Source organism: Micropterus salmoides, unplaced genomic scaffold (assembly GCF_014851395.1).
Source record: "Micropterus salmoides isolate LMB-PRFRI ecotype aquatic unplaced genomic scaffold, ASM1485139v1 Ms_hic_scaffold_4, whole genome shotgun sequence".
NCBI lineage: Eukaryota > Metazoa > Chordata > Actinopteri > Centrarchiformes > Centrarchidae > Micropterus > Micropterus salmoides.
The window spans coordinates 20,587,744-20,602,873 of NW_024043372.1; the positions used below are offsets into that span (position 1 = coordinate 20,587,744).

General features: G+C 41.9%; 1 protein-coding gene across 4 annotated transcripts; it reads right to left on the minus strand.

Annotated features, from left to right (window-relative positions):
- Positions 1-973: 973 nt before the first annotated feature.
- On the minus strand, positions 974-15,017 carry eif4enif1 (eukaryotic translation initiation factor 4E nuclear import factor 1). Of its 4 annotated transcripts, none has more exons than XM_038696262.1 (19): positions 14,794-15,017; positions 14,030-14,174; positions 13,869-13,942; positions 12,539-12,666; positions 11,886-12,160; positions 11,298-11,496; positions 10,993-11,156; positions 10,142-10,280; positions 7,975-8,151; positions 6,775-7,001; positions 5,923-5,997; positions 4,130-4,316; positions 3,828-3,916; positions 3,302-3,435; positions 3,072-3,153; positions 2,864-2,987; positions 2,456-2,770; positions 1,945-2,115; positions 974-1,506 (listed from the first exon to the last, which is right to left on the minus strand). In XM_038696262.1, exons 2-19 carry the CDS (start codon positions 14,123-14,125, stop codon positions 1,319-1,321), a joined length of 2,844 nt encoding a protein of 947 aa, XP_038552190.1. In that variant the 5' UTR covers positions 14,126-14,174; positions 14,794-15,017; the 3' UTR covers positions 974-1,318. The 4 variants fall into 4 exon arrangements, with proteins under 4 accessions (XP_038552190.1, XP_038552188.1, XP_038552189.1 ...); XM_038696260.1 differs by having other exon boundaries at positions 6,730-7,001; XM_038696261.1 differs by having other exon boundaries at positions 10,142-10,301.
- Positions 15,018-15,130: the final 113 nt, after the last annotated feature.

Consider the following 15,130-nt stretch of genomic DNA (forward strand, 5'->3'; position numbering starts at 1 on the left):
CGGGTGCGTTCCGCTGAAACTGTCGCGGTGGTGCTCGCCTCACGTAGACGTCCGCCAGCTGCTGAAGTTGAATCGTCTTGAACTTTCTGTTCGCGACACGGAGCACAAGACTGATCCTCGCTGTTTGACTTTCCAGAATCTGTTACTGTTTATTAAATATGACAACGAAACTAGATGTGTGCCTATTAGGTAAAGTTATGTAGCTTATCATTTTAAACAGGCTACAACAGAGCGCGTGCCGTTTACTCGCGGAGCGCCGTCTCACGCTGCATCCAAGTAATTAGCCTATTCTGCCTCACCTTCCTCCCCTGCTTGTGTGGATAATTGCAGGATGGTCAACATCCCACCCCTTCTGTGACCCATGGACTGACTGTATGTGTATTCAGAGCCAGTGAGCAACGGACTTGAATTTTTTTTTTTAAACTTTGCATTAACGCGGTAAAAACTCGTTCACGTGCCCAGTCCTAATAGATATAGCAGTACATAAATAGGAAATACAAAAAAAAGCAAGTTGTGTTTTACTGAAGATTTTATTTATTAATTCTATTTGTGCTTCTTATAACTTAATAGCACATAAACTGAATCCCAAACACCCTCAAAAAATTGACAATGTGAGCAGTGCTGCCCCCCTAGTGACAGGATGGATGGGAGACGATACAGTTTAAAAAGGAAAAAAAAAAAAAAAGGTAGTGGGGGGTGGGGGACAAACAAAAAGGCACAACCAGCACTTGCTGCATCCCCTGGAGTCTCTTGACATGCTCCAGCCATCACATCTACAGAAAAAGGGCCACTAGCCGTTCCACAGTGGAAGGGTAGAGTATTCACTAGCAGTAGCCTCTTCTCAGTGGACTTCAGGGGGAAATTAAAGTTTGACAAGAGAAAGGAATGCAACCAGCTCTTGGTAACTTTGTCTCTCACAGTTTCCAGTTCAACTGCAGGATAGTTTCACCCTCCCCCATCCCAAGACAAAAAAAAAAAAAAAAAAAAAAAATAGAAGCTATATACAGGGAGAACAATATTCTTTCCCATGGTCTGTACAATTGGGCCTATACATTATTTACTGCGCAGAGCCTAATACAAATAAAAATAAAAAAAAAATTACTCAGCCAGCAAAACTAAACGCCATCACTCGTCTTCCCGTTTCCGCTGATAAGCCTCTTCAAAAGCAGTGACTTCAAGGTTGAAGACAAAGCATGGCATGGTTTTACTGTCCAGGTCTGTGCACCATCTTTGAAATTAAAGTTCACATTTTTATGGTAACAAGGAGGAGAGGGGCAAAAAAGAAAATAAATCTTGCTATCCAGCAGTGTTTACTTTCTTATGGCCGGAACTCCAATTCATCTACGCTTATGACCTTGGCCGGCATGGAGGGCAGTGGCTGTTCTAGCACATCTGAGCCAAACCACTTTGCCAGGCCTAGAGGGGGGCTGCCCCCATGTCGCTGGGAGCCATTTGTCCGGTGAGGGCCATGGCTCTGTGACTGAGGGCCTGGGACGCTTGGATGTACTGCAAGATGAGACAAATATAGTTTAATCCATGAAGTGAGAAAACAATTTTAAAATTCTTCTACATTTCTGCTGCTATTGAGCCCACATACATTGAATCAAATGTTCCTTACTTTCCCACCCATAGACTTTAATTTATATTTTCTGTAGCACAAAACAAATAATGCAAGATGTGACTGTTGCTATGTTTGAGGATAGTACAGTATTTTTCTGATTGGCTGTAGCTACTTTATACAGTGTGCAAACCTGAAAATGACAAACCCCCTCTCTATACAGTTCATATGTCAGATACTGTATATAGGAGCTCCATGTACGACAAGACAGACTCATTTGTCACCCAAGTTGTAAACTTTTAGATAATCCAAAAAGTTTGACAAACAATGTTGCCACTAGCAGAAGTCCATACTGAGTTGTTATACTTAACAGTACTTCCACTCACTTTGTCTCTGTTGCTGAAGTTGCTGCTGCATTACTGCTAACTGCATCGGAGTATTTGCTCTGGGAGGTAGAAGTGGATGCCCTGTTGCACTTAGAGGGTACAGCGGTTGTCCAAGCAGGGCAGGGGGCAAGCCTTGAAGTTGTGCAAGGTCGACGTGTGGTGGAAATATACCTGGTGTGCACAGTTAAAGACTTTGTCTGGGTCATGAGGTTTAACATCAGGACAACTTTACAAATAACTTTTAAGCTGATGATACAGAGCAACTTTTAGAGCAATCGTGCTGGGCAACGTTGCCGTCAATGGTAATAAGTAAAGATTACTACCGTAATCCCCTTCCTCCACCACCCGCCCCACCGCTATCCGTTCAAAACATAGTCGGACTTGCCACTAGCAAGATTGCTCAAAAAAGTTGCCGTTTATCATCAGGCTTTACTGTTAAATCAAAGTTGTACAAAAGATGAGAACACTGGGGGTGAAAAAAAAAAACAAAAAAACCCAGGCCAACACTAACCTGCTTGCAAAAGAGCAGGTCCAAGTTGCTGGGGCTGGATGCCCTGTGCCAGCATGCGTTGAACCACATTAGGGTGGAGCTGGGGAGGAGGGCGCACCATGGGTACATGGGACAGCAGTGGTACCGGATAGATGGGGCGCGGGAAAGATGAAGAGGGCCCTGGAGGTACCATGGTGGGTGTGTGGTGTCCAGCAGAGCCAGGCCTGAGACGCTCTTGGTCCTTGCTTGGCATGGTCTGTGAGCTGGCCTTTACTCCCCCAGATTGGGCTGCATTCCCATCCATCACCTCCAGGTATAGATTTGGGGAGCTGCTGTCTGTAAACACATAACCCAAATCCCATTGTTAGTGTTGTAGCACTTCAACTAATGTTAAAAATCAGGAGATTGCAGGTAAATTCTGCTTTGTACCATCCTGACTGTGTGCCGCTGCCTCCTCCTTGGTCTCAGAACGACTTGATGGTTCATCTCTGCTTTTCTCTTTTGTCGCATACATTTTGCGGATCACAGATGTGGGCGTAAATGATGGGGACAACTGGAAAAATAAACACATCATTAAAATAAACTTCACAGGACAACTCAAAACAATGACTGCCGGGAGAATGAAGTTTATGCTCACCATGCTTGTGACAGTATTGCCTGGAGAGTGTCTTCCAGCGGGCTGAGGGCCTGGGCCAGGGGAGCGATTTATACGCTGCAGTCTGTGGATCACAAACACATCAACCATACGTAGCTAGCAAATGCTAACAAATCTGTCTTGTTACATACATTTAGTATATGGAAGAGGCCTTAATAACATTAAATTCAACAGTCTGTGCAGTATTTAAACGTGTTTTTAAAAAAACTAACCTATTTCGAAAAGATTTGTCCAGTGGTGGCTTGTAGCCAGACTGGAATGAGTGGTGGGCATGTAGAGCAAGGTCTTGTTGGAATGCCAGAGCTTCCAGGTCTGCTTGATTCACTGGCATAGACAGCGCTCTCATCTGGAAAAACAAAACACAGATACTACTGTCTTAAAAATGAGTTACTTTTGTTAAAATTTAAAAACTGTATTAAAAAAAAGGCAGCTTGGTATCTGGGTAGTCAATCTGACTTATATATTCCATTGAAAACCGATACTAGGTAGGCGAGGGGAGAATTCTTATTTGCATTAACACATTTTTAGATCAAGGGGAGGTGTATTTGGTGTACATTTTATGTTCAAGGCATTTCTTCAAATAAAATAAGTTTACATACACTATTCACATTAAAAAGACATTTGCCTTTTTTATACTGCCGATTACATCCAAAATAAAGATGTCAAATCTTTCTTCAGTAACCCAACAACAATAATGTGATTAATCCAAGTTAAACGTGTCAAAACATTTGTTGTTACCTGTTGCTGTGCAGCAGATCCAGGGCTGATAGACCTGTGTACATCAACAAACTGTTCTGGCAGCATGGTTGGAGGACCAACAGGAAAACCTTCAGGTAGCAGGAGGAGGAAAAACAAATGATCCAGCTCAACACCATTTACTCAACTTGTTTTTAATTTATCTACACAGGTCAGATGATGAGGTTAAAAACCGAATGATTAATAAGACAATGTCTAGTCAATTCATACAATTTGCATTCCTATAAATTCCAGGCATGGTTTACAAGTTTTTAAAAAAGGCTGCCACTTTAGAATGAACTTACCGGCTGCAGGTTGCAAACGACTATTGAAGTAGTCAGGTGAGGGTGCCCTCTGTGGAAAGAGAGGTGGTGACGGGACCTTGTGTAGTAGGCCATGAAGAGGGGCACAGGTGGTGGGGTCCTCAGAGCTGCCCAACAGATTACCAAGTAGTGTGGGGGAGCCACTATGAGCAGGACCTCCCAAGAGCTCCTACAACACACATACAATCCCTTTAGTGTACCAGTCTTAAAAATTTACTTCAAGGAAGCTTGTGTCAGATTTCAAAACATTTTCCAACAGCCCACTGTGTCTCTGGCAGTGTTGCCACCATGCAGAGACTAACTGTCCTCATCCATTAATGTAATGCTTTTAAGACCTAATCTGAAAGGGACCCAAGGACAGTAATCATAACAGGTTGGAAAATGGAAAGAGGGGACCCAAATCAAAAAGCAGTCGCCTTGAAAAGACTACGATACAAAGAACACAAACATTGGCAGCAGAATGATTCTGCCACAAATTGCCTGTACTATGAAGCGAGGTAACTGGCTTATCCAGGTAACTTCAGGAGTAATTTTGTGACGTCAGGTGCAACTTCCCGATTAACCTGTACTACGAAAGGTGGATAGGTGTTACCCAAGGTCTGTTGCCATGGCAATTTATGCTGCATCTCTAAATTACTCAGAGCAAGTTGGGTTTGTGGTAAACACAGGGTTACACCGTGTATGTGGACTACGCCCCACATCTGTATTCATTAATGTTGAGAAGTAGGCCATGATACACACCACTTGACAAAATATTTAGAATTCATCCTGACAGGTTCCACTGTGGCTGCAGCTGAAATAAAGTTCTTCTTAAAACAGCATTATGTTCATACAGTGAGCCCTGCACCCTCTGATTTTAGGGAGGAGATCTTAATTAATGGTCCAATTTCTTCTAGGCTTTCTAGGCTATAATTGAGAAGCGTTTTCACACATTTAGATTGACAATCGATTGAACAAAAAAAACTCAAATTCCCTGAAATTAAAACAGACCAAAAAATAAAAATTACTAGTTTCCTTCTGAATAGTTACACGGAATCCATGGCAAAGTCTCTTAAGGTGCATAATATAGTGACTGGGCTAAACTCGCAAGTATTTCCTCACTGCTACATCTGATTGCAAAGTCCAATATAACCTTCCACTGCATGCATAATACATGGCAGGTGTGTGGTGTGTCAGCCTCGCAAAGTTTCTCTCATTAGGTATGACTTTTTTTTTTTATTACAATAGACTTTATGTGCAGTTTTATATGTAATGTGATTACAGTCTACGAGTCCATAAGATATTAAATAGAGAATTACAAACAAGAACACTGAAAATAATTACAAATTTACTAAATGCAATGCCAACAAGCCTCCCTGGCGTTGTTGGCCACCATGATATTAGAGTTAGCCTTTAACGTGTCTCCTCATTTCCTGTGCATTCTTCTGGGAAAAATACAGAGCATGTGCCGTTGCAGAAAAGCTCTGCCTGCATGGCTGAACACACCCCTTTTATGCAAACCAACTCCAATTAATTTAACACCGACTCAACTAACCAACATCTTATTGACCATTGTGGTACCGTTTACCACCAGTGTAGACGGTCAGCATTTATCAACAGAGTTTGCTTGATAACCCCAAGTTGACTGAGTAGGTTTAACTCTTGTAGTAAAACAGGACCCTACTTGGAGCCAACGTAATTTACATCAGCCCTGATTTTGTTAATAGGAAGAGTGGACCTGTAAAGACCTCAAGCCTACTAAACATTTGTCAGCATTTGCCTGAGAAAATACACACCTGAAATATGTTTTTTTGCTGTTGAAGTGGCACTGGAGCTTCAGACACAGTCACCATGGCTTGTTCTGAAGGTTGCTGCATTGTACAGGGAGAAAGAATTTGTGGCAGGTGCAATGCAACCAAAAAAAACCAAACAAAAAAAAACCCAAAACAAAAACACACACACACACACACACACACACACACACACACACACACACCACCCCATTTCCTTGTATAAACCCATCCCAGTAAGTAATGCAGTGTGTGGTAGGCATCTTGAAATGCCCCATAACAGAAAGTGGCACACAAATTGGCCTTCAAGTATCAGTGATCACCTGATATAAAATTTGGACATATCTAATATAGAGTTTGGTGAAACCTCAAACTGAAACACTGCACACCAGCTGAAATGGATTTGTACATGAGTCGCAATCAAAGTGTCCCTCATGCCAGTCAGTGTGCCTTTGGATTAATGTACTGAAATTTTCCTTAATAAATCATCCAATGACTGAGTTTAACACAGTTCTTGTCTCAGAGCAAAAGTAATCAGTAATTCAGAAACTGACTTGCATTTAAAAAAAAAGGACTCTTTCAAAGGAAGCTTTCATACATCAAACAACCTCAAACCGTTAAATTTATGCCCATCACTTTCCAGCCTGTTCATTAAATTTTCAAAAGTAGGTCATCTAGGCCAAGTTTAAGAAGCTTGCATGCAGCATCACACAGGGACAGGTGTGCATGAGCAGTTACCCGTTCCATAGTAACATGCAATGTTTTTACTCATCCAGTGTAAGCCAGGGTCAATAAATATATAAAAATACTTACATTGTTTGTGTTGGTTTTGGGGTGAGTTGGCAGAGTTCCACTTGCCTTCATGCTGCTGACCAGTTTATTAAAGGCCGACATGTCTGAATCACGCGAGTGTGGACGAGCGCTGGTACCACCGGTTAAAGCCTCCTCTAAATGTTCAGCCATGAAGGGCGTGCCATTTCCTCTCTTTGGAGGCGGCACCTTTCGGACTTGTTGTTCTGTACCCAGCTTCATCCCCTTCATCCCACCCTCCACTTCCTCCAGGGAGAGCACCGCTCCGCAGTTAGCTGGGGACAGACATAAGTAAACTTCATGTAGCACTTTAACACAAAGTAGAATGAAATGCTAATTTAACACCATTAAAACAATTGAGAATGTCATGATAAGTCTGAGTTTTGAAGAGCTTTATGTTAAGACAATGACTCTGCATACTTGAGACCTTCAGGCAGGAAATCTAAGCTCAAAGGACTGATAACCCTCAGCGAGTGTTCAGATACTCAAGGGGCTGCGCACTGGTTTGCAGCTCGTTACTGAGACTATGAAATGCAAATCAGAAAGCCCAGTTTCATAGCCATCAGACGCACAGATCTATTCCTCAGATACACAAATACTGCACAATGCTGAGAGAAAAGATGAAATGACTGTCCCTGTTATAACTCTACAAGAGTAAATAGAGATGCAGCGTTCACGTTACAGTATTTTACCTAAAATGTGCACTGGCATGTACTTTACTGGCAGATGCAGGACGTGACTAGATTGAACTGCGCAGCATTGCAGCAAAACAAAAGCCGAGTCAGGCTCGACATTTTGGCCAAATTACCCTGCTTTTTGTTTTTAGCTGAGGCCTCCTGCGATTGCACCCTAAGACAAAAGGCTTCAGTCAGTGAGCCCTAAGGAGCATATGCATTTTTTGCCAACATTGGTCTGATCACAGCCTTTGTATTGAAGTAAAACTTGGGAACCATGAGTAAAGCTGTTAATTGCAAAAAGTATCTCAATTCAGATATTTCCTTCTCTGGATTAGCCAAAAACATTCAACATCTGTTTGTTTGTCCATTTCCAAAACAGACATTTCATAAGTGTACTATAATCAAAATATGTATTGCTATTATTGCAATAGAACATTATACCATGCTTAAAATTGTATCCATTTTGCCTGACCATACAGGAACAAGTTTACTAGTGCACTGTTTATTTCCAGTACAATGTGCATTATGGTTTAACGCCACTGTGCAAAGGTTTCTGTGAACTGGCACTCACTGCTTTCCCGTAGCCGAGCCTTGTTGACCGACAGGGTGGAAAGAAGGGGCTTCAGGTCTATTTTGGCTTTGTGCAGCAGCTCCAGGATGTCCACCTTCTCCCTGCACTCCGATGATTGAATAGGTGTGAAATATGGGGCAGGGCCGTGGCTAGGGGAAGTGCAGCGTGGCTCAAGCCCTTCAGAGGAGTGAAACAGTGCAACATCCATATTAGTGGCATGATCATCACAAAGCAACAACAGGCTAGCTAGCATTTAGGGCTGGCCGATATTGCCAAAGAGTCATACCCCGGTACTTTTAGGCAGAATTCTGGTATAATTAAAAAGAAAAAGAAAGAAAGAAACAAAAAACCACCACTCACGCACCAAACAGGCTGGGGTGGTGGGGCAGTTTTAGCAGGTATGTTTTACTATTTTTAGTAACAGATTGTTTCTTATTTCACTGTTTTAATTATACTTCATTCTCCATCTTAAGTATCACTCGCTTATTGAATTCACCTCCTTCAGTTCTCTTTACACCTAACGCACCTCTGCTGCAAACGCGTCAGCATTCCCCTCTTATGCTGTTTTTCCGTTACCAGTACCAGCTCAACTCTACTCGGTTTGGCCGTCCTCTGTTTTCCATTGCAGATAGTAGCCAGAGATGGCACCCCTCAATGTAGCTGGTCGTCATAGCGACGCCACAATCACACACACTGCCACAACGTAATGTTCAATGCAACAAACACCAGCGAATAAACAGCCGTCTCTTGATTAAGTTAAAACGTTTCAACATTACTCAGAATGTTGAGAAAGATCAGACGGAGGTGATACGAATCAAAAAAAGTACCTGGTAGCAGGCACAAGTACAACTTGCACACAATGGAAAACCAAAAAAAATAATAAAAAAAAAGGGTGAGTTGAGCTGGTACAGTGCAGTGGAAGAGGGGCTTTACCCCCCCCCCCTCCCCCGGTATGTCCACTTCAGTGACTTTCTCCATCAGCAGTAGGCTAAGCTGTATAAAGTCACTGAAAAAGAAACAGAACAGAGCAAACACTTGCAGGAAAAAAATTCATTAACTCTATCGGTATTGTTTAATTTCAGCTCTTTTGAAATTATATCCGTATACCTCATACAGATATACTGCCCAGCCCTACAAGCATTGGAGTGCGATATAGACACTTTCAGCGGTAACAGACAAACTGTACTGCGCATGTGCATTACTCTGGCCCAAACCTAACTTTCGGCAGACTTCCTCAAAAAATCCATAACGTTAGCTAGTATGGGCCTCTACAAAACTGCTTGCTACTCCCTTGCCCTACCTACTTCAACTCCGTTTGCGCATTCATGCGGAGGGTCCGCCACATTGAGTGCCATCTAAAACCAATAAGGATGGAGTGGGCTGTTAAACCCTCAAATGCCGAGTAAACACCGAGGCCAGCTTGTTGAAGGTGTGCAACACCCTTTACTCCACGATGGGCGACTTCTCTTTAAAATGTGAGATCCGTGTGACTTTGGTTAACATGTAGGATTTTTTAAATTCAGAAACGACATTAACATTTCATATCACCATTCGCAGGTCAACAACGTAGCTCAGAGGTTATATTGTGTTTTTTTAATTTATTTTTTAATTTAATACACATAGCAGTGAGTGCAGCGGTAACGTCAGATCCCATTTATGCTGGGAGAGGGTAGTTCGTCCAGAAGTTGGCCGCTGTATTTTTACCCTATGTGGGTTAGTTGGTTCAAATACCCCTTTAGGGAGCTTGATTTGGCTGTGGGGGGGGGGGGGGACTCCAAGTAGAGTTGACTTTGTGTCAGACTGGAAGTGATGAGAGTCTAGTTTCGGAAAGGCTCCCAGTAATAAACAGAACGGAAGTTAACTTTGGGATCATCTTGGCAATGGGTCCGATGAAAGTCTATAAAAAGGAGCAGTTTGGTGTTTCAAGCTTTTGCCCTGAATGTTCTTTCAAGAGAAAAAATAAATAAATCTTCCATTTACTGACTTATCTGGATAGTTAGATTTACTCAAGTTATCCTGGTACTTCACTAAATCTTTTTAAAGAACAGGCTGATCTTGAGGTTTTCAAATTGCTACACGCCAAAACACAGCTTCACCAAAGAGTGCTATGCCTGGTTTTAAGCTACATAGTTACATGAAGCTCATTCAAGGAAATCAAATCATTTACCTGCAAGTTTTTCCAGCTCCTCATGGGGAGTGGACCTCAGACTGCTGGACCGGCTGCCTGATGGGCTCATGTTACTGGAGAACCACTGGCTGAAGCGGCTAGCCGATACAGGGCCCTCCCCCAAAACGTCCTCTATCATCTGCAAGACAGAAGCAGGCACCTGTGAGACAAAGTGGGAAACACAAATCGGCAGACGAAGGGTACGAGGACAAAGGTCGCACTTACGTTTAAGGTGCTTTCCATCGACTTAGCACAAAATGTGCTAGAAGACTGAGGGCAGTGTCAGTGAACGCACTGCAGTTTGGCCTTGTGTTGCCACAAACACGTGAGAACACAACTTTATTCACTCAGTTCTCCAATTAATAGCAAGTCTAACGTAGCTATAATGATGGGCATAAATTTGATCGTCGATACCTTTAACCTCTTGTTAACACCATGCAGCAGCCCACTGACAAAAATATTTAACAATGGACTCTTCAGTGACCCACCACCACAGAGCAAGTTTAGTGAGATCAGTGCCAGTGCAGCAGAGGTAATCATCTGTTGACACAAAGTTATCTGCCAACTTAATACTTAGATTCAAAAAGGCTTGTTTATTTTTTATAAAACATGAACACCACAGCCATCAATGTAGTCTCTAAAATGTACTTCATGATCATCTAAATACATGGAAAATCACAAGTCTGTTTTTTTGGGTAGGGTGGTAGATCCACTCGAAAACCTCTACTGTTAAGCTTATACTGATTAGAGTACTACATAAAAGGAGAAAAAGGTTATAAATGCAATCCCATCTGTGATGTTCACACCTTTAGCAAAACCAAGAAAACCACACGGTGCACCCCTGTACTTACAGAGGCCAGTCCTGGCATGGTCTTCTCCAGATTGAAGAACTCATTGAAGTCAAAGTCTCCAGTCGTCTGCTCAGGCAGAACATCAGGGTGGGGAACCTCCTGATCAGCAGTAGACTGCAAACCAACAGCTCGCTCTTCAGCCTGTCCACCGTTACATTCCACAGCTGCACATAAAAAAAAAAAAAAAGCTGGTTATCCAAATCATATTGTGCAGTTTACCGATTAAAAAGTGAATATATATAAAGGGTAAACTTCATTATGACTAATTCTGAAAAGAAAAAATACAAATAAAACATTTGACATGCCTTCTTTGAGAGACTCTGCCCGCTTCCTTGACCGCTTGGACCTGCGCTTATCATCTTCCAGGATTTTGTCGTCGAATCCAATGAGCTCAATTGTCTCAGATTGGCTGGTGGGACCCCCAGAGAACCACTCTGGCTCCTCCTCTGCATAAGAGTCATTCCTTCTCCTTTCACTAAACACACGCTTGTCACCAAAATCTCTCTGCAAATGATAAGACAAGGCAAACATAAAATTACCAAACACCACATTGCCAAAAAAAATAAAAGCACTGCTCCTGAAATGAACTAAATGTAGAAACCACATTGATGAAGCTAGACGTTAGATCAAGCAGCACCTTCCTTATTTTACTAAAAAGGCTTTAATTTTTTTCCTGCACACTTTTCAGCTAGCTTTATCATGTAGGTAAATGTATCTCCACAGATAGTTTTGTGAGAAACTGAAACCTGTGATATTGCAGAACTCTTTCTTCTTGGTAAATCCTACTTGCATTAGAATTGCAAAGAAATGTCAACCTCGATGCACTGAATGCCTTGCGGCCCAAACACTAAGGGAAATACATTATGGATGGAGTGAAAGCAATGAACACCAACCCTGAATCTTTTATCCTTAAAGTCTCTCTCACGTTCCCTCTCTTTCTCCACACGGGGTTCTCTCTCAAAGGTTCGGGCAGCAATTATGCGGCCACTGCCAATTCTGCGTGCCCCTCCTAGACGGAGACTCTCATTCTCTTTATTTTCCAGGGGGCTGATTGGGCGACGGATGTGGGGTGCAAGTGCAGCGTTGCCTTGACAGCCACCTCCGAAGCTGCGTCGCTGCGGGCTCAGTACAACATCCAGATCATCCTCCTTTAACCGCTCACGAGGATCTGAATACGATGTAGCAAATAGGCTCAGTTTTAGATGTTAAGAGAACAGACAAAACCAAACCAACAAGCCAGTGTATCCCTAGATTACAAATCTTTCATTCCCCCACCCCCCCCAAGAAACATTTCATTTCTGCCTTATTTATATTATCCATCAAGAAAATACTATGGAGTTACATTTGTACAAGCATAATACAGAGGTGCTGAACATTCAGGGGTTGTGAACATTACAATTACAGAGACCTTTTGTAGATAACATTTATATTCCTTCATGCATATCAGTTGGTCTCTTGACACAAACATCCTTCTACAGACAGTAAGATCATTTTATGACCTGTGTTTTGGTTTGAATCTGAACATTCCTGGCTTTGGGTCATTTACCTGGGATTCTTCGTTTCAAAGGAACTCTATCATCCACATATTCCTTCTTAAAACCTTCCACTGGAGAGCTACGCTCTGAAGTGGGATACAGTGAGGCATGCCACTTCTCAGGGTCCCAGACACCATCACTGTATCAAAACACCATTTGATCGCACAATTAAAAAAAAAAACCACAGACAGTCGACTAGTGTACAGACTAAAATAAGACTACTAACTAAAATGATTCCATAAACAAAAATCCCAATTGGGTAAAAGATGATTTTACATGGTATACAGATAATAGAAACATGCAAGGCTAACAACAATGATGACATACATACAGGTGGCACAGCTTACATATCAGTTTCTCTTTATGCTTCTAATCATTAGAAAGTCAAATTATAGTACTATCTAACAACTACATTTAGTGAAAGTCAACATGGCCAACATTTAAAAAACAACCACAACCATGGATGTCAGCCTTTATCCTGTGAGCTAAGAGGTGCTAATTGTATTTCCTAGTCATACCAGCTACTTTTCATTGAATTCAGTCATCCCATGTCTGAGCATCACTCCCTGATTAAATATTTGGAACTTTAAATTACTTAAAACACAAAAAACTGCTGGTGGATGAGATGTTAATTCTGAAAATCTGTCATTCACCAACATCTCAAATCTGAATCCAACCCATTCAGAATGTATCAAACTGAGGAAGTAGAAGCATGTCAAAGATGGCTGCTTCCTTTTTTGTTTAATAAGTTTCCCATGAAAGTGTCCACTTTTTGCACTGCTGGACAGTCACTGCTCACATGGCTATAGCAAACACTGCCCCTAGAATTTACAGGCACCAGGAGCCAGTTTGACCAGCCACTTGCAGTACTGTATGTGGTCAATATTTCCTCAAGGAATCTAAATAAATGGGTTGCACTGAGATTCAAGACTTAAGTAAATATAACTAAATAACAGCAGGGCCTGAGGAAAATCGGCTACCCAAATTATACAATTATTTAGTTAAATTCAATCACAAGTGTGTGAATTCATTAGCCTATCAGCTCTACTTCCGAATCATGCAAAGTAACATGCACACTACACCCAATTCCAGCAGTACATACAACGCTTACTTGATGCATACTTTCATCTATATGCTGAGACATGGTGTGAACTTCAGAGGCATGTGAGGACATGGTGCTGTGTTCTGTATACTTAGGTTCTAGCAACTGTCAAACAATTCTGTCACCCACAATGGAGCACATCTAAGCAGTCTCATTACACAAGATTAATCGTCCCTTGTTGACCAACATATGATATGGATTATGTATGGAGTGGATTTTTAAGTTTGAGAAATTCTTACCTGTCATATTTCTCAGATAGACACATCGGCCTCTCATTGGAGACAGGTAATTCTTTTATTTCCAAAAGCTCCTCCTGTATAACAATTAATATGGGTTAATTTCTGTTAGGAAGAACCCTGTATGACCGCTAAGTGATTATATTGTTGGTATTTCTAGCCACCTTTGTGTATCTGTAAGGAGCCATGGCTGCTGGCTGTTTAACCTGGTCCACAGCAGCATCGCCATTCTTCTGCTCTGCACAAGCATCGTTCTCCATGACTGGTTTCAGATGCAGAACAGCTTCCAGCCGAACAATGACTCTGTACCTGTTGGAGACAACGTTAACGTTTCTAAGTTTATCAAGCATGACCATAAGTTAGCTGCTCCACTGACTTTTGATCAGTGTGAACAATGTAGCCTTAAAAGGTTAAGCAACTAAAGTATTGCTTTTTTAAAAAAATGATTTTCAAACCAGGAAACGTCGACAAGCAAAACACAATAAAAATAAATAAACTTCACACAATGACTGTCGAGCCAACTTACACGGGGACTGTTTTAACAAACGCTGCTAACTAATTAGCAAGTTAATTGACTACAGCCAGAGACCGCTGACATGGGGCGAGCCCGTCAATTACAATAATTCACCTAACGTTAGCGTTAATTGACAAATCGCCTGCAGCACCTGGACTGAACAAAGGTGTTTCGATAGAAATCTACAGCCAGTACGTAAACGTTACTTCACCAGTAACGTTACATTACTGAATGAATAATCTCTTCAGTGAGTTTCAGGAAAACATAACTTACGCTAATATTAGCCCAGACATTGGTGGAGGGTTAGCTAAGCTAGCGTCCCACACACACAGTTCACTAGAAACTTCATTCGTGGTGTAAATTCGTTTAAACAACTGACTGGCTAGTACATATACAAACAAACGGCCAACTTACTCAGATTGAATGCTGCGTGAATAGCGGTCGGTAACGGCCAAGCAGCGGCAGTTCACGATAGATAGTTAGCTAGCTAGCAGACCTAGCACCTTTAGCTAGCTAGCTAACTAGCTGGGGAATGGGGATAATGCCCACCCAGCGACCACCAAATCTAAAACCGGTTGAGTTGTTGCAGTGATTTCAGCAAAAGCACAATGAACTGGGGTAACTAAACACAATAACACAGGTCCTAATAACAAAGTAATTCACACGGAGACTGTGTAATTTCAAATAATTGTCTGCTCTTTCTCTGTTTTCTAAGTCGTAGCAGCAATTTTCTTCTGATCACCGCTTTAAG